This window comes from Euprymna scolopes, chromosome 39 (assembly GCF_053919585.1).
Source record: "Euprymna scolopes isolate OS-2025 chromosome 39, ASM5391958v1, whole genome shotgun sequence".
Lineage (NCBI taxonomy): Eukaryota > Metazoa > Mollusca > Cephalopoda > Sepiida > Sepiolidae > Euprymna > Euprymna scolopes.
In genome coordinates, this window is record NC_136520.1 from 72,309,877 (window position 1) to 72,333,546 (window position 23,670).

The window sequence follows — 23,670 nt, forward strand, 5'->3', positions numbered from 1 at the left end:
CACAAGACACATCTAAAAAGCATATATATATATATATATTGCTGGTCAGAAATATTTCAAATATAGTCAGGTGTACAAGTTTTGCCTTGAAAAAAAGAAAAAAAAAGTTAATACCGTTCGCAATATGAGGTCAACTAATAAAAGGAACTTAACGGGGTGGTGTTTTCTTTAAAAAATTAAAAAAAAAAAAAAAAAAAAAACTTGTTGCCGCTGCATGCCAATAACATTATTTAAATCTATTTTTTATGGATACACTTTGTTGAATTTTGTTTTTGTTTAATGGGTCACGGGTAGTCTAGTATATATATAGAGTAAGAGAGAGAGAACAATAAGGATTTGATATATAAAGAGAGAGACAGAAAGGGTGAGAGACAGAGAGAAAGTGAGATAGAAAGGAAAGGGAATGTGTATATATATATATATATATATATATATACTAGCAGGGGTGCCCGGCGTTGCTCGGGTGTTTGGAGGTGTATGCTGTGCAAAAAAAGCAAAAAAAACAAAAAAAATGGTTAATTTTTTAAAACTTTGACCCCTATTATGACCCCTTAAAATTCATTGTTTCGGGCTCAAATCACTTTATTAAGTTAGATCCAGGTTCAAGGAACCTATATCTAAAATTTCAAGTGTCTAGACCCAAAATTGTCGGAGGAGTTTGGTAGAGTTCTTAAAGGTCAAATCGTTGAAATTTGACCCCTTAACAGCCAAATTTCTGGCTGACACCCGTCAGATCGATTTTCCCAAATCTCAGTACCCGGTATTTCAAATTTCGAGTCTATAGATTAAAAATTGACAGAGTTATTGCGTAGGGAAATGTATACAGACAGACAGACACGTTCACTTTTATAGATATAATATATATATATATATATATATATATATTAGAGAGAGGGAGTTGTTTTAAAAGAAAGATGCTACACGCATATTTTTAACTCTTTTATTGGTTGTCCAGGCTCCCAAGTCATGCCAAGTAAACATGTATTTCAAAGACTCAAAGTAAAAAACACAAAACTACATTTTTGCAACATTTCTTCTATAATATCATTATTTAATATAGAACACATGCATCGGCAGTTTTTAAAGAATACACTCTTTTTTTTTTAGGGTTATTATAAACTAACTCACCGCAGAGCATTGACTAATGTTGGTCCATGGAGAGTGAGGTCTGTCAGAGGTTCGTCCACATAGAGAAGTGATTCGAGATGGTAGAACGTATCAGTGTTGTTCAAATGAATATCCACAGACACAACCACTAATCCAACCTGATTAAACGAGGTTATCCAGCTGCAAAAATAAGCACAAGAAAAGAAAAACTTAGTTAAATAATCAAAACAACAACAAAAAAAAAGAATTGATTTCAGATTTTTTTTTTTTTTCAATATTTGACATTAAACAATTACGTTAGATATTGGGCGAGTAAACTCACTGGTTTAGAAATTGGTTAGTTGAAAACGGGAAATGAAAACAACTGCCACCATCTTGCTGAACTCAAGGTTATGATTGCAAGACTGTGAGGATGCGACATCACAAGGTTCAAAGAGAGAGGGAGGGAGAGAAGTCTTCAGTTCCTTGGTAGCACTGCACATATAAACATGTTAATTTCAAATGTGCTGATAAGATTCAATTGAAACACGATTATTGATCTCTATCTCTACACGACTCCACTGGTTAGTGATTTAAAACGAAGATCAGGTCAAATAAATCTCCTTTGTCTTTCAACTGTTTTAGTTTGACTTTCTTTTCGAGTTATGAAACAACATAGTCGCAGGTGGCGTTCCCCCAGTCTGAAAAGATCATGGACACAATGCATACAAGCAACTAATAAAACATGATTAATTTTCATGCGTTTTGTAATAATGACGACAACTTGCTTTGTTGCTTGTATAAAATAGAAACGAAACTGTGGCACTAACCCAAGGTGGGTTTAACCGACTTCCTCCAAAGGAGGAAGTTTTATGGGAGTATGAAATTCACAAGCTGTTCCCAGTCGCATGTATATATCCCGTTAGGAGAGGTGACGACATTCGGTTTTCGCAACTCTTGCAGTGTGGTGTTGACATTCTCCTACATACAGCACCTAGTATTCTCAAATTGGTCACTCATCAGGTACTGATCAGGCTCAATGTTGCTTAACCTTAGTGATCTAACGAGAACCTATGTATCAATGTGATTATGCCGTATACAGAATACCATGTATGGCACAAGGTTGAAATGCGATGTAATCGCGAAGAACAAATATTTATTCATGGTGTTTGGTTTGGTTGGGTTTTTTTTTGTTACGATATAGCAAGTATTTCTCGGATTATTTTAATGCCAAATGCAATAATTTTGCAAAAAGGTCTTTACGTTTTGAATTCTTTATAATTTTCAAATATGTGACAACAGTCATGGAAACAAGTGTCCAAGTGTGGCGTGTGCGTATTGTAAAAAGGTCACCGACACTCCAACTCGAAACCCGACTGATAGGAAACGAAGAGGTGACGTATGCAAATTAATACGCAGTCGAATTTGAGCAAATTAAAAAGCCGGTATTTCTTTCATTGCAAAAACGTTCCTTTCTTGACTGGAGTCATTTGATTCGCATGTCGTTCGGTTTTTTCGTAGAAACGGGCAAAGAAAAAGGATTATCGTTTTTTGTGCCGAGAAAATTGCAAGCTGAAAACTTTTTTTTTTTTTCACAATCATTTAACGGTATTCGGCAATTTCAAAAGCAAAACTTAATTTCAACACTTCATGTTGAAATCCAAATATGAAGAGAAATTATGTTGATAGTGACAATAAAAGAACAACACTGGGGTCCCTCACACCACTTATCAATCGCAATTTTAATAAGGAGGCCTTCACAGCACTGACAGAAGTACAATTAAAATCAAAGTATCAATAGAAATAATATTGATGATGACTATTAATCTGGAAACGCTGAGTAAAAGAGATTTCCTGCTAATTTCCTAATAACACCACCAGTTAATTCCAAATTTCTTCAGCTGACTACAATATGGTTGTCTTCAAGTCTAACGTAAACAAGTTTTTGATGATCCGTTCCATATAAGTTAACAAATTTACCAAATTTCCATTATTAACGATTACTATATTGTCCAATTCCTACTGTACACTCTTTAACCCTTATCCTCGAGCGGCCTCTTGACCTGGATAATTGGTGATGCCTATGTAAAAAAAAAAAAAAAAAAAAAAAAAAGAGAGAGACAGCCTGATCTGGTAGCATCAGGGCCAGCATGAAGTGAGAAATAAATTTAACTGACAATCCATCTAATTAACCTCTATCCTCAAATGGCTTTTCACCTTGATAACCGATGATTCATAAAAAAAATTGCTACTCGTCAGCAGTTGTATCTTGTAGATTGTTCTCATTTCAAGAATGACTTATGATATTGACCTTACTAGTCTTTCTCTACTCCATTGTTATTTTCGTGGTAGGTGCCCGACTGAACTCCAATTTCTAGTCAACCCCGTAAAGCATTCACACCAAAACTTGTCTGTCAATAACTATAAAAAAAAAAAACTGGATTTTTTTTTGAGAATTTCTTATCTGTAGAATACAAAATCCACAAGAATGCTTCCCAATTGACTACAACAGTCATCTTCAAGCACAATGCTAACAAATACTTGTTGAGCCGTCTTCTTAAATAATCAAATCCTGTTTATAGTTTCCAATCCTCTCATGATGTTCCTATTTACTTGTCTCCCCACGAGGGCAGAGCTTTTTTTATTTTTTTTTAAATCAATTTTCACCCCAAACAAGGCACAGTGCACTTTGAAGTAGGGGGCTACTATCGGAGACATAATTTGCAGGGACATTATGAAGGGAGATGAGTAGAAAAATGTTTGTTCACATTACACTTGAACCTCTGCATGTCAGTACAGTTGGGAAAGCAGAATCCCTGAAGGGAGTTCCAAAGTCTAGCAGTTCTGGGGAAGAAACTTTTAATGTGGGGAAAATCCAACTCCCCAAAAAGGAACACTCTGGATAGGAACAAAAATAAAACTTGCCTGTCATGAAGGATTTTTTCTTCACTGACTGAGGACAAAAAAAGGTGAAGCGTAGCATCAGAACAGATACTACACAATCTTCTTTAATGCTGACTCTTGAGTGGCTTCTGGGTTTTGATAAATGGTAACTCATTCCACACACATTATATATATATATATATATATATATATACACACACAGGGTGACCCCCCCCCAAAAAAAAACCGGGTCCCAACTATAATTAAGCCCCGTTTCTTAGTGTTTTGTCCGAATGAAATGAAACTTGGTTATAACTAGTTTATTATATTCAAAACATCACATCAAAACACTAGGGCCTCTGCCCTTTTTTCTCCGTTGACTGTAAAATGCTCAGAAAAACAAATGAATGTCCTGTTTTTTTGGGGGTCACCATGTATATATATATATATATATATGTGTGTGTGTGTGTATGTATGTATGTGTGTGTGAGAGGACACTTTTCAACTTGACGAATTTTGTATCTACAAACTTTAAATTTGGTATAAACGGTATTCAGACACGTGGAAAACTTTTTAATCGGTTTTCATCCGGAAAAAAATGTTTGCTAAGGGGTTAAAATCGAAAAATTGGTACGTGGAAGGGGGAAGGCCATCGGATTTTTATCTGTCAACTGCTTCACGAACGCACATACGTAAATTGTTCACATGAAAGATTCCTTATGTTAAGAATAAGTAGGCTTGAAAACACTTCCTAAAGATCATGTCAAGCTGACTCAATGGTTATCGTACTTGACTCACTGTCTTTAGATTTTGGTTTCGATCTCAGCTCAAATATATATTTTTTAATTACAAGGTGAACTGTTTAGAAAAAATATAAAACTTGCATGCACACGTCTAAGTTTTTTTTTTGTTTTTACTTCATTTTTTTCTTTTTTCTTTTTCTCTTTACAAAGGAATTTAGCGTTTCAGTTAAAATTGATTATATATATATATATATATATATATATATATATATATATATAATCAGTCAATGTTTGGTGTAGTTCTAAGAAACCCCCCCTCATAGGCTTTATTTAAACAGAAAGAGTGAGAGAGAAAAGGAGAACCTTTTAAATCCAATAGTTTTTCTCCTCTAATTTGATGAATAGACATGCTCTAAATTCTAAGTAATTTCAATAAAGAAAACAATGTATTTAATCCTTTTCAAGATTTGTTACTAGCGTATATATATATATATATATATATAAACAAAACAAAAGAAACTCAGGATTTCTATTCTAACACATCAATTTAAAAATATCAACTTCTAACCAAAATGAGATTTAATGGCGCCAGATGAAAAGTTTTAACAAAAGGTATAATTTTTTTATTTTTTATTTTTTTTTTTAGCTATGACGATGATGAATCTGGAAGGGATGATGCTGTGCAGGGATGGGCGGTAATCATGGCAGTCAGCTGACCCATGCTTGTAGTAATGTGGGAGGGAATAATATGTCTGGTCTGAAGAGATAAATACCGCCTGACATCAAGAACAATAATGATAATGGTGACGACAATAATAATAACAACAATAATAATAATAATAATAATAATAATAATAATAATAATAATCCTTCAACCCCTCCCTCTCTATTCTTTTTTCCCTCCCTTCTACTCCCCCCCACCAAAAAAAACAAACAAACAAACTGGCGTCAGCATGATTGGCACAGCACCAAATAATCCAAGAGGAGGATTCAAAGACCAAGGAGAAAAAGCACTAACCAGACCTCCACTGGATGAATGCGAAGAAGACTGGGATCTTGAGGAGGCTTATTCCCACTCAAATTCTAGTGAGAACCAATAGCTGCTACCAACGAGAAATCAATGGTAAACGGTTGTTGCGGTAACGTAAATTAATTTGTAAATGGTATCGAAAGAGGTGGAGAGTGCAAGAAACCTGGGGAGACTTGTCACTCAAACTCCAGGGAACACCAATAGTTGTTCTCAAAGAGTATTCTGGCCTGTATGAAAACCCCTAGTGAGTGAATAATAACAACAATAATGATAATAACAACAATAATGATAATAATAACAACAACAATAATAACAACAACAACAATAATGATAATAATAACAATAATGATAATAACAACAATAATGATAACAATAATAACAACAACAATAATGATAATAATAACAATAATAACAACAACAATAATGATAATAACAATGATAGCAACAATAATAATAATAGCAATAATAATAGCAATAATAATAGTAGCAACAATAATAATAGTAGCAACAATAATAATGAAACAATCACTTCTGCATCTCATGGGATAATATCAGAGGTTGGGGAAGAGGTTGGAGGTAGTTTAGAGTCTATAAGCTGAATGAAAGGGCGAGGGCGAATAAAATGAAAAACTTATAAATTAAAAAAACACATTTTATTCAGTCAGAAGTAAAAATGAATATAGTAAGAATCTGAGACATACACTTGACCCGTTGGGTCACACCCACTACCACTATGAATTGATATAGTAATGTGACATTTGTGAAGACATTTGAATGCCTACTAGGCACTATCCTTGAGTATTCCAACTTTGTGAGTGTTTGTTTCGTAGTTTTTAACTTTAGCTGGGTATACAGACACACATATACACTGGAGAGAACTTGAATGCCTATTAGACACTATTTTCAAGTGTCTAGGGTTTCTCTGTACAAGGGTTTGTCAGGACAACCAGGCATAAGGATAATTCCCCTACAAGTAAAGACTGACTAAATATTCAAAATCAATATTCACAGCTCAAATAAGATCTCAGTATGGCTAACCACTTTGGCTTTTCTGAGGAATGGTTCAAATTCTCCAAATGATGTCACCTCAAGTAACAGCACGAAGCTGGATACTCCACCAGACTAGAAGAATGCTCGTTCTGGAATCTAGTAAGACCAAGAGACCACAAGAAAGGTCTATTATAACATTTAAACGGTCAATTGAGGAGAGGAAAATAATGTTCTCAACTTTTTTACAAACTCAGTGCTTGAAAGGTAAAGGTATCTCATATAGAGATCAAGTGTTAGCTCCTAGGAAGGAACCCTTTTGATTTTAGAAAACTTCACCCGAAGAAAAATGAAACGAGAGAGAACAATGAATCTTTTTTATTTCTACCATCAAAATCATTATTATATAGAAACATTATTATTCTTTACAAGCAGGGGTATTTGGCGTTGCCAGGGTGTGTGGAGATGGTGTAGTAAGGAACCCAGATAAAAAAAAAAGTGGTAGTAGCAGGGGGGTGGGGTCAAAACAACAGTAAGCAGCCCTGGTGGAGAGAGATGTTAAAAAAAAAAAAAACGGAGGTAGTAGGCAGACAGGTAGGCTCGAACCCGTAATGCAAAGGAGAAAAAGAAGGTAAAAAAAAAAAAAAAATAACATCTTAATCGATGCGTCTATGGCGAAACCAGAAGTCGCGAACGTTGGAATTAAGACTAGTCAATCCAACGGATCTGATGATTTGCGGAAATGTCAACAACAAAAAAGCGACTTGTAGAAAACAGCCGAGTTGAGGGGGAAGGAATTAATGTTTTTGGCCAATTTTTCGATATTTGTCGTCCGAGATATCGAGCTTCAAGACGATACTTATCTTGCCAGGATCTGTGACCGTGTGGAAAGTTTTTGGCAGACATACAAACACACACACAAACACATTTTGCCTTTTATATCATAGATTATTTTTATATAGTAGTTTTTTTTTATTGACAGTTGTAAGGGTCTGCTATTTGGGACCAGGTTTGCAGGGATACTATTTATGGAGTTGGACAGTGAGATATCTGTTTACACTTGAATTTCTGCATGTCAGTAGAGTCAGAGAAGCAGGAGAAATTCCAAAGTGCAGCAATCTGAGGAAAAAAGCTATCCGAGTAGAAGGCTTTACAGCATTTAGGGATCTCTACAGTGTAGAGGTGGGAGTTTGCTGCTTGTTGAGTTTGTCGGGGACTTTGTTGTCGAGAGGGTACTAGTTCATCAGAGCACTTGCCATTGAAATACTTATAAAACAGGCAGAAGGATGCCACATTTTGGCGATGGGACAGAGGTTGGAGTTTAGTTGATAGTTCAGAATCTTTTTTTTTAACCTTGCCTAGAAGCAAGAGACTTTTGACAGATGCACCAGCCCAAATGTGGCAACAATACTCCAGGCAAGGACAAACCATGGCACACAGGATACTCTCAGGTGTGAGCAACCTTTCAGCATGGTAGAGAGAGAGAGTACCATTTGATATGAATTAGCAACAGTTCATATCAAATTGTTGTTTGTTCTTGTTGCAACATATCCTCTCGGCAGCAAATTCTCTTCTCAAGACGGCTTTCCTGGTTTGGTCATACAGATGATTTCTATCCAAGAAGCCATTGAAGCAGACCCTCCATAAGAGTTTGAAAAGACAATGCACAGATCAGCTGAAAACCTTGCTCATAAAAGTGAAACAGGATACTGAACTGATCCTGGGCCCCTTGTTCAGTAGGGTTTGCCGCGTTTTTATTTGTTTTCATGTAGAACGTGTTTATTTTACTGTAATGAAGCTTATAATATTAATGACACAAACCTCTAGTTTTTAACATTACCAAAAATGAAGCAAATCCCCCCCCCCATAAGAGTTAGAAAAAACAGTACACAGATCAGGTGAAAACCTTGCTCATTATAGTGAAAAAGGATAATAAACGGATTCAGGGCCCCTTGCTTTTGTGGGGCTTGCCGCATTTTTATTTGTTTTCATGTAGAATGTAGAATGTAATATGTGGTAGATTGGTTTGACTGTTTTTGTTTTACGGCATATCAACCCTTTCAAATTATTTTATGCCGAATCCAGTGATTTTGAAGAAAATCTTTTTAATATAGTTGGGACCCTAATAGGTACTACCACTGGTAAGGAGTGGACCTGGGAGCAATGGCAATTAAAGGGTGGCTCCACACTCCCCAAAGCCCGCAAGCTGAGGCCTACACAACAAAGGCAACGGATTTTCACAAGTTCGGTATCATTTCGAATCTCGACATCTTGGACGACAAATATCGAAAAATTGGCTAAAAACATTAATTCCTTCACCCTAAACTGGACCCTTTTCTACAAGGAGGGGTGCCGAAAAAATCGTTCCTTCATTTTCTCTCCTCCTGCTACTACGACAATGACGTCGTGTTTGACCTAGAAAGCATTGACGTTAGTTTAAACCACTTGCAAGTGTTTTTAAAGGTTTAATTTTATCCGTTCTCAGTTGTATGTGTCTTTGGCGTAGGGGTAACGTGTCAGGCTTTTTTTTCCGCCTTAGCCTCGATGCTTCGGGTTCGAGCCTATCTTCCTACCTAAACATTTTTTCCTCTTTTGCACATTTTTTTTTTCTTTTTTTTTTTTACGTTTGTTTGCTGTTTTGCTTTGTTTTGGTTTTTCCAAATTTTAACACAGCGTTTTTTTTTTAATATTAAAACAGGATCACCCTCTCCTGCATACACACCTACAAACACCCGGGCACCGCCAGGTACCCCCGCTAGTATATATATAAAAGCGAAAATGTGTGTGTGTATGTATGTATGCTTGTATGTCTTGCAAAAACTTTTGACAGAGGCGATGGATTTTCATGAGATAGATATCGTTTTGAAGCTCGACCCTTCGGACAACAAATATCGAAAATTTGGCCCAAAACATTAATTCCTTCATCCTAAACTGGGCACTTTTCTACAGGAAGGTGTCGCTTTTTTCACCGATATTTTCAAAAGTCATCGTCTCTTTTTGATTGTCTAGCCTTAATTTGAACCTACGTCACTTCTGGTTTGACGATAGGTGCAGCAGCTAACGCGTCATGTTTTTTTTTTTTTTGCTCAACACACACCTACAAACACCCAGGCAACGTCGGGCACCCAGGCTAGTTCAAGGATAAAGGTTAAATAGATTGTCAGTTGGCGATGAACAAGACTATGAGAGGATTGGAAACGATGGTCAAAATGTGCTGTTACAGGAACAAACAAAAGCAAATAGGAAATAAATAAAAATCCAACATTTTTTAAAAAGTGCAAATGAAATGCATTTATTCGTGATTCTTCCCCCAAAAATGCATTTCATTATCTCGCAAAAGTCTTTGTACACACATGTGCTTTTTAAAAGTCTCTGTCCTTGTCACTCTCTCAACTGGCTAGGGTCAGTGCTTCTTCACCCTCATATTTACACATCCATCTTGCCCGGTTGCAAATTGTTTCTCTTCTCAACCACATGGTGTATTTTTCTTTCCTTTTCTTGTGACGCAAGCTTGCACACTCTTACTAATTTGCATACATGCTTTAACGGTTGCTGCTGTTGATATTTTTGCTAGCCAGCTATCCTTCGGCTGCTGCTGATTCTCTCACACCCGCCCATACGTGTTCTCTTACAAGAATCTGATTATTTAAGTGGCAATAATTTGTTAATATTGAACCAAAAAACGACCATGTGATATTCAGCTGGGAAGCAGCCCTGCAGCATCGTATTCTACAAATGGGAAGTTCTAGGAAATAAAATTTGTCCGTAATATTTCCGTTAAGGTACACAGATGGAGAAAGGAAAATTCTTTACAGCGATTGATGTTAGACAAGTTTTGCTGTAAATGTTTTGCACAGAGGAACCAGAGAATGGAGCTCAGTCGAGTACCTACCATGAGAATAACGATAGAGTAGAGAAAGGCTAGCAACGTCTTTTCTTGAAGAGGAGTGGGGGGGGGAGTCGAAGAAAAGAGAACCAGATTCTTGCACAACTTTCTGTCTTAGGGATCAACCTCAATTTCCCATTGGGAGGGATGGTGGTTAGAGAGGAGGAGGAGGAGGAGATTAGTAAGAGTTATTTAAAGGTAAAAGTTTGTCAGAGGGGGGGGGGCAAACACTCATCCACTTTATCTGTCCACGTTTGTTTAATTATCTGTTAAGAAGGGAAGGAGGCTGGAAATAGATTGGAGAGAGGCAATAAGGACAACTGCTGGTGGTTTAAAACAAATACAAAACTGGCAAGATTAGATTCCTGACATTTGAACTTTACTTTAATTGAACTCAGATAAAAGCTTGTGAAAATCATCATGGATAGTTTAGTTGAGACAAAAAAATTTTTTTTTTTATTTCATGCGGGTTTTTTTTTTTTGTTTCTTTTTGTGACAAAAATATTTTAGGGGATGTATTTACTTATTTGTGTTTCCATTCCTTCTCTCTGTAAATTTGGAGAATATTTTAGATTAATTTATAAGGAATGGATTAAAAAAAGAAATGAAAATTTGAAAAGGGAAAAGGGAGAAGAAAAGTAGACCAAGTGAGTAGCAAGACGAGAGAAAAAACGGAAACAAATGAAAAGAGATGGGGGGTAGGAAAGACAAAGGAAAAGTAAAAAAAAGAAAAGAGAAGGGGAAGGGAGGAAAACTGAACGGAAGGACGAAAAAGGGAGACAAAAGAGGAAGAAGACAGAAAGGAAAAAAAAAGAGGAAGGCAGAAAGGAAAAACGAGGAAGGCAGAAAGGAAAAAAAGAGAAAGTAAAAGGAAAAAGGAAAGAAAGAGAAAGGAAATAAAAAAGGAGTGAAAGAAAAAGGACAAAAAAAGGACAGAAAAAGAGAAAAAAGGACAGAAAAAGGAAAAAAAGAAAGGAGAAAATAAAAGAGAAGGTGAAAAGAGAGAAAGGAATAAGATATGGGAAAAAGGAAAAAAGGTTAAACAATAGAAGAAAAAACAAAAAAGACAATGAAAAGTAAAAAAGGAAAAGAAAGGGAGGGGGGCAAAGATAAAAAGTTAAAGAAGCAAATGAAAAAAAAAAAATGAAATAAAAACGAAAAATGACGAAAACGACAAAAGAATAAAGAAACGGCATTTTCTTCCCCTTCTTTCATTATATTGTAATGAACAAGAAAAAAATATATATATATTGTAATGAACAAGAAAGGTTTGCTGAATAGATCAGCTGAAATACAGCAACAATCAACGAAGATATCAATAGTTGGATCTTCTAATTGAGTAACTTTTCTGACAATAGCTCACTTATTGTTTCCTATTTTACCCACCAGATGGCGTATTTGTTTTTATTGAAATTGTTTGCGTCCATATTTGATTTGTGGATTGTACATGACTTTTACTAAAACAAAAAGTGAATTTTATTTGGATTCTTCAGACCATTGCTCTCATCTTGAGTTTCATTTTCACAACGTTTCGGTCGATGTAACCTCCAACCTTCTTCAGGTGTATATTGTCAAATTCGGGTATCTTTCTGTTGAACTCTGGAATCTGTACGAGGTTTCAAATGGAATCCTTTATTTAATGCACGGGGGTAACATGTTCTCGTTCCGTCAGCCATGAGTGAGCAGAAGTCCTAAGTAATTCGTAATTGTCTTTTTGGTCGCCCACACTGAGGATTGAACCTTCAACCTTCAGAAGAAGAATTCAATTTTTGTAATTAATTGATTTCGACGATATTTCCGAAGTATTTGGACTTATATTATTTACAGGTTTGAAACTATATTCAAAACCTGTATTATTCGGACTATTATTCTCACCTTGTTGGTTATATTAATAATGTTTGACCCGATACAACCTCTTAACTTTTTCAGGTGCATCTTTTCGAATTCTGAAACCTATATGGAATTTTAAGCTGAACCGTTATTCTCTACCTGTATAAATGCGCCCTAAAATGGAGTACTGCTGCCACACCTGAGCAGAAGCTGCTCAGAGCATATATCCTGCCTTGACAGAATTCAAGGCCAGCTCCAAAACCTAGTGAGTGATGCCCTTTTTTTTCTTTCCTGCAACCCCTTTCTCAAAATGATCTCAAATAAATGCTGCGAGCCTGTCTCTGCTATATCGTTATTTTCTTGGCAAGTGCTCGACTGAACTCCAACCTATGATCCCTCCTTGCCAAACTTTCACAAAAAACACCGACTAGCTACAACCACTATCAACAATTTCCTCTACTCCATCTGTGCCTAAATCTAAACACAGGTTCCATGAACAAATTTTCTGTCCTAGAAATGCCTGTCTAACGAATTCTGTTCTGCAGGCCTGCTTCCCAGCTGACTACAATATGGTCGTTATCAAGTACGATGCAGACAACTAATTTACACCAATAATAATTACTACGTTGTCCTGGTAACCACTGTACACTCATTAACCCTTATCCTTGAGTGGCCTTCAGGCCTTGATAAGTGCCGACAGCCTTGTATGTATATATATATATATATATATATATATATATATATATATATATATATATATATATATATACTCGGGGTTTTTTATTCAAAAGTAATGGACTAATGAATTCAACGAGGTTGTTAGATAGTGCTCAATAAAAAGATCTAATAATACTTGTTTATTGTTATATAAACATGGTCACATCCTGCTGCTACAAATAGCCACTTGTTTCAATCAAACAACAGATATCATCAGGCAGCGACTTGACTATTCAAAAGTTCAATGAATAATAATAATAATGGTTATTCATTGAACTTTTGAATAGTCAAGTCGCTGCCTGATGATATCTGTTGTTTGATTGAAACAAGTGGCTATTTGTAGCAGCAGGATGTGACCATGTTTATATAACAATAAACAAATATATATATATATATATATATATATATATATATATATATATATATATATATATAATTGTAACACGTAGTAATACTATACATGTAACCCTGCGTACACTCATTAACCCTTATCTTTGAATTGCCTTGGGTCATTATATGGTACTCCCATATAAAGAAAAAAAAATCGCACACACCCCTCAAAAAAGTTTAAATAAGCTAGATAAAAAAAAAAAAACAAATAAAGAAAGCAACAACTTTATATCGAATTTATAAAACTCACTATGTCTGTCTCCATTTTCCAAACTCTATCGCTTCCGAAAAGTCGCAGAGTGGCGCTAGGAGTCTCAAGCGATTATAATTTTTTTTTAATGGATTTTTAGCCCGTTAAACTAGTTTTTAAGGGATTTTTAGCCTGTTAAAATAGTTTTTAAGGGATTTTTAGCCCATTAAAATAGTTTTTAAGTGATCAAAATTGAAAAAAAATCCTTATACGTTTTCTGCATTCATCTTAGTTTATTTTTAATCAGTTTATGTGAGAGGTGCAGTGTATACGTCACCAGCTTTGAATGCTACAGTTTTGATTTTGGTTTCAATTCTAGCTGATGGCACCCAAATACATTTTTTTAAAAAAATTTTTTTTTTTAACTTTTGAAATCACAGCTTTATAATATATACGGAATCTGAACAAATTAAAATTCGATATAAAGTTGTTCCTAATCTGAAATGGAACACGTACATCAAGTCTGTTGCCAAGGTCGCTGGAAAGATAATGGGATCCTTCTACCGCTCCAGAAAATATCTCACTACTGATGCAATTCTCTATCTATATAAAAGCTAAGTACGTCCAAGGATGGAATACTGTTGCCATATTTGGGTAGGAGCTGCTAAAAACAGCCTATCCTGCCTTGACAGAGTACAAAATAGATTTTGTGGCTTAGTGGGGGATGCCCTTTTCTCTACCCTGCAACCTCTCTCCCACAGAAGAGATGTTGCAAGCCTATCCTTGTTTTATCGTTATTTCCATGGCAGGTGCTCGTCTGAACTCCAATCTCTGGTCCCCCCTCGCCAATCTTTCACAAAAAACACCCGTCTAGCTGAATCCACTGTGAAAAATTTCCCCCACTCTATATCTGTGCCTAAATCAAAACGCGGATTCCATGAACAAAGCTTCTTTCTTAGAACTGCACGCCTCTGGAACTCTGTTCCGTCTGCCTGCTTCCCTCCGGACTACAACTTGGATGTCTTCAAGTCCAATGTTAACAAATTACCAATGAACCGCCCCCTTAATTAAACACTTCATCAAATCTCCACACTAACGTAATGTACTTGCAATAACCCTTATCCCTGAGTGGCTTCCGGGCCTTGACAAGTGGTGATCACTGTGTTAAAAAAAAAAAAAAAAAAAAAAAAAAAAAATCATATTTAAGCATATTTTATTACCGGGCAAAGACGCCCCCCCCCACCTCGCTAGAATTAAATAAAAACGTTTCTGAATTTTTGAGATGAGGATTGGTTAGTCGTATTATTTAAATTCTTCAGACTACTGTTCTCATCTTGAATGTCATTTTCAACTTACTTCAAATGTATCTTGTTGAACTAGAAAATGTTTCTGTAGAACTTGGGAATTCCGAAAGGAGCCGTCGTACATGGTTAGAGTACTAGAAAAAATCAATTTTAAAAAGAGTTATTCTCCTGAAGGTTGAAGGTTCAATTCTTAGTGTGGGCGACCGAAAAATACAATTGCGAATTACTTGGGATCTCTATCCAGTCATGTCTAATGAAATGAGAGCACACTACCCCCGTGAAGTAAAATAAAGGGTTCCATTGTGTCCGAATTTCCGAGTTCGACAAGAAGGTCGGAGGTTACATCGACCAAAACGTTTTGAAAAAATGACACTTAAGACGAGAACAATAGTGTGAAGAATCAAAATAAAACGTTTTTAATTTTTTTTTTTCTTCCTTTGAAGATTGCAACGCAGGGTATGGGGCAGTCTAACTAGCTGCCAACATTGCCCTGCTTTTTATTGAAACCAACCGAGAGCTCTTTTTAGCATCCTCGTTGTTCCCTTAAGTGAAATTAAGGGATTTTTTTTTTTTTTCATTTTCCTTAACCTTTTTTTTCTAGGGGATGGGGCATCCAACCAGATGTCTAATATTTACTCCTATTTTAGTGAGTCCAGTCCAACCAATTAAGTTGGACTAATTAAGGTTTAAGTATTGGTGCGTATGTGTTTGCTAAAATCCTAAACTATTGAACTCATTATTATAAATTATAGAATATATATTCTAGGTAACAAGCTGTGTAACGTTGGTATATTATTATTAGTAGTAGTAGTATTCTTATTATTACTACTACTATTTTTCTTTTCAAAACGTAACGTATGGACTAAGGAAGGAAGAAGCAGGATATTATATAGATTTTTTCCATTTAAAAAGGTTCCATATATATATATATATATATATATATATATATATATATATATATATATATATATATTATTCTTTATGTAAATAGAGTCATAAAGAATAATAATAAAAAAATATAATTTGCTCTCTTTGATTGAGCACTATCAACGACCCTTGTTGAAATTCAATCATTCTTAATTTTTGGATATCTTTCTACCTGATATATATATATATATATATATATATATACGACTACTTCATTTACTCACATAAATTAACACACAAAGATATAATTTTATGCGTAAATTTTTCAGTATTAACTTCAACAGTGCACAATACATAGGTAGAACTAGGTAATAAGTTATGAAAATATATATGGCAATTTAGCTACACAGGATATTCCGCATTTCATTTTCGTTTTGCATTTATATATTCTATTGTTGTATGTATATATATATATATATATATATATATATATATATATATATACATATATATATATACATATATATATATATATATATATATATATATATATATATATATATATACATATTTACATAAAGAATAATATATAGAGAGTCACAAAGAATACATAAAGAATAATAAAAACAATATCATTTTCTCTCTTTGATTGAACACTATCAACGACCCTTGTTGAAATTCAATTATTCTTAATTTTTGGATATCTTTCTACCGGGAATAAATAAATTTATATATATGTGTGTGTGTGTGTGTGTGTGTGTGTGTGTGTGTGTGCGCGTCTTGTAGTATTCCGAATTTTACTGGGTTTATATAATTCAGTAAGCGTTACCTATAAATTTTAAGCCAAAAAGAGAGGACTGAAATTGTAAGCTTCAAAATTATCATATTTCATAATTGCGCATTCATATACTGTTTTAACAAAAACCAAGACTTCAAAAAATGGGTTGATAGCAATAAAAATGGTAATTTATGTGATTAAATGAAGTAGTCATATATATATATATATATATATATATACATATATATATATATATATATATATATATATATATTCACATTCACATAGATTAACACACAAAGATATAATTTTATGCGTAAATTTTTCAGTATTTACTTCAACAGTGCACAATACATAGGTAGAACTAGGTAGTAAGTTATGAAAATATATATGGCAATTAAGCTACACAGGATATTCCGAGTTTCATTTCGTTCAGCATTTATATATTCTATTGTTGTGTACACACACACACACACACACACACACACACACACACACACACACACACACACGAGTGAGAATGTGCGTGCACACGTAAGGACACTTCTCAAATTATATGCTCAACGAATTGTTTATCTACAGACTTGAAATTTGATATATATAGAATATTAAAAAATGTGGAGAACTTTTTAATCGGTTTTCATCCGGACAAAAGCGCTGCTAAGCAGTAATAATTGAAAACTAGGTACTTGAGGGGGGGGGGATCAGATTTTTATCTGCCTGTGAACTGTTTCACGACCGCGCATGCGTAGTCGTGAAACATGACAACTCCTTTATGTTAAGAATAAGCAGGTTTGAAAACACCTTTTAAAGAACGTGGCAAGCTGGTCTAATAGTTATCGCACTTGACTCACTGTCTTTAGGTTTTTGTTGCAATCTCAGCTTGAGTATTTTTTCGTTAGGTTGACGAGAAAGTTCTTGCGAAATTTTTAATCTTGATTTCTAAATGATATTTTTTCAAAAAAGGTTTCGTGATAATATGTTTACTTAATGCTTTCCGCTCTAATCGTTTAATTTACAATCGTTTTAAAACAATTATGTCTTTTTTTCAGAACATTGAATACAGGATGAAAAAAAAAAAAAGCAAATTCGCACAATTTTCTTATTTCAATTCAAGCTAGGCCGCAAAGTTGCTGTAACAGCTCCCGTTATCAAAGAAGCGTTTGATCCAGGAATCACTACTGAACGCATAGCACAATGGTGGTTTAAGATATTTCGTGGCAGTGACAAGAGTCTTGAAGCTTATGAGCGTTGTGCCCGTTGTGGTCTGCCACCAGATGTTCACAACAATTAATAAAAAGCGTCAGTCAAAGCCAATCGATGCACAACTGTTCGTGAACTTATTTCTGAATTAGACATAACCGTATAAAACGATTTACAACCACTTGAGAGATTGGAAAGACAAAAAAAAAAAAACCCTAAATAAATGAGTGCCTCGCGAAATCAAAATTAAAAATGTCGCAAAATCCTTCCTGCTAAACTAATATATATACACAAACAAATATACGCCGTATATATATATATATATATATATATATATATATATATATATACATACACACACACACGCACAAACACAAATGTACGCCGTGTGTATATATATATACACACAAATATATGCCGTGTATGTGTGTGTATATATATATACACACACTTATACACACCATATATATATATATATATATATATATATATATATATATACACACACATATACACAAATATGCGCGATATATATATTACAATAGAAAAATGCGAGTATGAAAAGTAATATGGTTATATATATATATATATATATATATATATATATATATATATATATATATATAAACATGGAAAAGTAAAGGACTAGTTGTTAAAAGAAACGTCGTTCTGATGTGTCATTTCCCTTTTTTTTCTTTTTTTTTTTTTTACACAAGAACGACTCGTTTCTCGACCGGGTTGTGACTTGCGATAAAAAGTAGCTTTTTTACGACAACTAGTGCCGCTCAGCTCAGTATTTAAACGCCGATGAAGCTGCACAAAACTTCCCAAAGCCAAAGTTGCATCAAAAGGAGGTTATGCTGACTGTTTGGTGATCTGCGACCAGTCTCATCCATTATTATTATTTTTTTAATGCAGTCGAAACAATTACGGCAGAAATTTACTGTCAACAAATAGATGAAATGCACCAGAAACTTCGACAAAACATCCAGTATTAGTCAACAGAAAAGGCCCAATTCTCCTCCACGACAATGCTCGACCGCACATTGCTAAACCAACCCTACAGAAGTTGAACGAATTGGGCTACAAAACTGCCTCATCCGCCATACTCTCCAGACATTTCACCTTCCGACTACCAGTTTTTTAAACATCTCGACAACTTTTTGTGTGAGAAATGCTTCAAAAACCTAAACGATATCAAAAACGCCTTCAGCGGCTTCATCGCCACCAGAACGCAAGATTTTTACGTAATTGGCATAGATACACTTGTTTTGCGTTGAAAAAAGTGTGTTGGTTCTGGTGGTGTTTGTTTTGATCAATAATTTTTTGTTTGAGCCGAGATGTGTTCGTCTGAATTTAAAAATTAAAAACCGCAAGAACTTTCTTGTCAACTTGATATATATATATATATATATATATATATATATATATATATATATATATATATATATATATACAAACAGAAGTATATATATTAGTGATATATATATATACACACACACACAGAAACAGAAGTATATATATTAGTGATATATATATATATACACACACAAACAGAAGTATATATATTAGTGATTATATATATATATATACACACACACACAAACAGAAGTATATATATTAGTGATATATATATACACACACACACAAACAGAAGTATATATATTAGTGATATATATATATATATATATATATATATATATTCCGATTATTTTTCCCGATTCTGATACAATTACCGATTCCGATTCTTTATGAATCTCTAATTATTTAACTATAAGATTGTTATTTGTCTCGATTTTCGTAAAAACACAAATTAAATATGCAGATATTTTCCTAAACGTCAAAATACATTTTTGGAGAATGATCTATAGATTTTAGCTTTACTGGTAATTTAAAATCAATAAATATTTAATATGTTTTATTATTACCAGCAATGGAAGATTTTGGTTTAAACAAAATAAAAAAAAAAAAAAAAAAAAAAAAAAACAACCGTTTTGGCATCAGAAAATAGGCATCAATTTTTTTTTTTATTCCGGTACTCCCAAATCCTCCGATTTTCCGATTCCGATTCATCACCTCAAAACTAATATATATATCTTGGATCATTTTGGTAAATTTAATTGTAATTTTATTTTATATATATATATATATATATATATATATATATATATATATATATGAACACTAATAGATGTTTAATATGCTAATTTATGATGATTCAGATCAAGACGTGATGCTGAACCTTACATGATTTTGATTCTAGAAAAAAAAAATGTCTAAAACAAAGCTTAAGAGTCTTAAAAAATTGATATTCAGGGCATCTCACTCAATTGGTTGATATGATATTTGTGCATTTTCAAATGCGAGATTCTGCTCATATGTTTCTCCCTAAAAACGCTTTAACTACAGCTGCCAACATTCAGTAATGATCTGTTAATTAGTTTAGGAGGGAACCCTATACATACAGATATATATGCGTATACAGAAGAGATGCTGTGAGCCCGTCTCTGCTCTATCGTTTTTTTCATTCCAAGTGCTCGCCTGAGCTCCAATCTGTGGTCTCCCCATGCCAAACTTTCACAATAAACACTCGTCTAGTTGAAACCACTATCAATAATTTCCCCCACTCTTTATCTGTGCATAAACCTAAAAGTAGATTCCACGATTAAGGCTCCTTTCTTAGAACTGCACACCTGTGAAACTCTCTTCTGTTTCCCCGCTTTCCAGCTGACTAAATGTGGTCGTTTTCAAGTCCAACGTAAACAAGTTCTTGATGAGCCGTCCTCTTAAGTAATCCAATTTACCAAATTTCCACTACTAACGAGTATTACGATATTGTCCCATTGACTGCCGTATACTCATTAACCCTTATCCTCGAGTGGCTTTTGTGGTGACTCATTTGTAAAAAAAAAAAAAAGCAAACAAAAAACTTTATACAAATAAAAACAAGTGAACTCCGTTCAAGACTAGCACGAAAATCCCTCTTCATCATAATAACGTATATTCTTAAATTACATAACACAGTATTAGCATAAGTATATTTCATGCTGATCAAGAAAAATAAAAAATAATAATAATACCGGGTAACCCGGATATAAGAGACTTCTTTACTTGCCCCTAAAGCTCTCTTGTATCCGGGTTAAACTTATATCCGTGTTACACTGCACATTAACACAGGCTCTAATTTGGGACCATATATATATATATATATATATATATATATATATATATATATATATATATAAAACATACTTTTTCTGCACATTATAAATGATTACCTTTGAAGAAGGGTTAGCTCGAAAATCCTTCGGCTTATCATAATTTTCCTTAATCATTTTATCGTCCTGAAGAAGTCCCCCCGCCCCCCACCAAAAAAATGGGGACGAAACGTTGATATTTTTCTAATGTTATAGCTTTTTTTTTTCTTTCCCATAACGTCATACCATCGTATCTATTTTTATTCAATAATATATTGAGCGTTGCAATCGAGACGGACATTCATTAAAAGGAACCACCAAATCCAAAACTTTAATATAATAATAATAATAATAATAATAATAATAATAATAATAATAATAATAATAATAATAAAAAGTAATATGGAGTTTAGGACTGGGGCCAGGATAATATAAGGTTCCTTTTTTACTCTCTGGCAATGTCAGTGTTGATCAGGCTTTCCCAAAGTGGGCTCTACGGAGACCTGGGGCTCTGTGAGTGAGGCTCTTTCTTAAAGAGGACCAAATGCTTTATATGAAAAAGTTAAATGACTGCAGACATTTAATTAGTGATCTTTTTTACTGGAAAAAGAAATGATACATAACTACAGGTGTAAAGCGTTTCAGGATGGTTCGTAAATGCAACAATTTCTGATTAATCAAAAAAAAACAAAAAAAAAACGGTTGTAAACACGAAAATATAGTAAAATCATTACACGAACAACTAATGAACAAGTATAAATTAAAATTTGAAATTAATGATTTTTATATTTCATTTTTTAGAAATTATCTTGCTAGTGATCCGTGAAAAACCTTTGCCCTCCTCAGGAGTTCATGGTGACCTGAAGTTTGTGAAATCCTGGTATAGATAACATTACAAGGACAGCCAAAATAATTCCCCGAGCAAAAGTAGTTTTGCACCACTTTTATGTCCCCTCATAAGGACTAAAAGCAATATATAATACAACTAAACCTTATATCTAGAATCCTTATTCCAATCAAAATATTAAAATATTTTTTACTTTTTAATTCATGTATAACTCGAAATTTATAGAAATACGACCTAATTTAATGGTTAGAGTTTGCGAAAATTGGACTTCTAGATTACGCCATATACGTGCGAGCCACAGGGACCATATACCCGAGGTTGTATTTTAAATTACAAATGCCAAAAATTAATGTTTAGAATAAACCATATATTTGTAGAAAATATTTTTTGTGATTTATTTTAGCTTAAAGTCTTCCGCCTCTAGAAAACAAAAAAGAAAAACAAAGAAAAGAAACACCTTTTATAAGAACAGAAAATTTATAATGTTCAGTGCTTAGAATAATAGGCATACTCAGTTCTTTTTTTTTTTTAGGAGAAACGCCGGATGCGCCTTATAGGACTTAACGATTATAAATTTATGGAAAACGATTTCAATAAAAGTCAGATTTACAAACCCTCCCACCTGGTAATTGCCGAGTGCATTTTTAGGTCCCACTCCAAAAATTGAATATAATAATGAAGTTATATGGACTTTATGATCGGGGGACAAGATTACATAGGGTTCCTTTATTCACTGTCTGGCAATGTCAGTATAATTAACATTATCAAGACGGCCAAAATAATTCCTCGAACAGAGTAGTTTGCACCACTTATATCCACTTATGAAGATTGAAACCAATATATAACATTATTAAACCTTATATCTAGAATCCTTTTTCCGATCAAAATCCGTTCCATGATTTTCATTCTAGAAAATGTCTAAAATTTAATGAAGTCTTGAGAAAAAAAAAAAAAAGAAAAAAAATGAAATTCAGAGAATCTTGCTTAGTTGGTGTCTCAGAACTATAGATCAAATTCAATGAAAATCTGAAATATTTGAATTTTCAAATCGGAAGTTTTTTGGGTTTTTTTTTTACAAAGTCACCACTCATCAAGGCCCGGAGGCCCCTCGAGGATAAGGGTTAACGAGTGTACAGAGGTCAAGGGGAACATGTCATAGTAATCGTTAGTAGTGGAAATTTGGTAAATTGGATTACATAAGGGGATGTCTCATCAAGAATTTGTTCATGTTGGACTTGAAGACAACCATATCATAGTCAGTTGAAAAGCAGGAAAACGGAACAGAGTTCCACAGTCGCAGAGTTCTAAGAAAAAAACCTTTGTTCATGGAATCCATGTTTAGGTTTAGGCACAGATAAAGAGTGGGAGAAATTATTGGTAGTGGTTGATTGATAGTGCCTATATATATATATATATATATATATATAATTATTTTTTTAATTACTCCAAAAGAAACTAACATTTTGAGAATATTTATTAATTAATGACTTATACATTCTGTTAATATTTCACAAAGGATTAGAGGTATCTGAATTTTTCGCCCTATTTGCACAACAGTAAATTAAACTAAATATAGCCTACATTTCGATCCTTTCTGCCTAGCAGCTGTCTTCTCATATTAATGCCGACTAATTTTAGGAGTGAATACTGTACATACATATATATATATATATATATATATATATATATATGTAAGTGAACGTGTGTGTGTGTCTATGTACATTTCCCTATG

General features: G+C 33.9%; 1 protein-coding gene across 1 annotated transcript in view; it reads right to left on the reverse strand.

The window, feature by feature from the left end:
- The window catches only part of LOC145263864 (polycystin-1-like protein 1), an 842,774-nt gene that overhangs the window by 259,394 nt on the left and 559,710 nt on the right, over positions 1 to 23,670 (reverse strand). Inside the window, exon 12 of the mRNA XM_080120938.1 lies at positions 1,129 to 1,287. Within this exon, the coding sequence (XP_079977064.1) occupies positions 1,129 to 1,287 (159 nt within the window). The remainder of the gene's footprint in view (positions 1 to 1,128; positions 1,288 to 23,670) is intronic.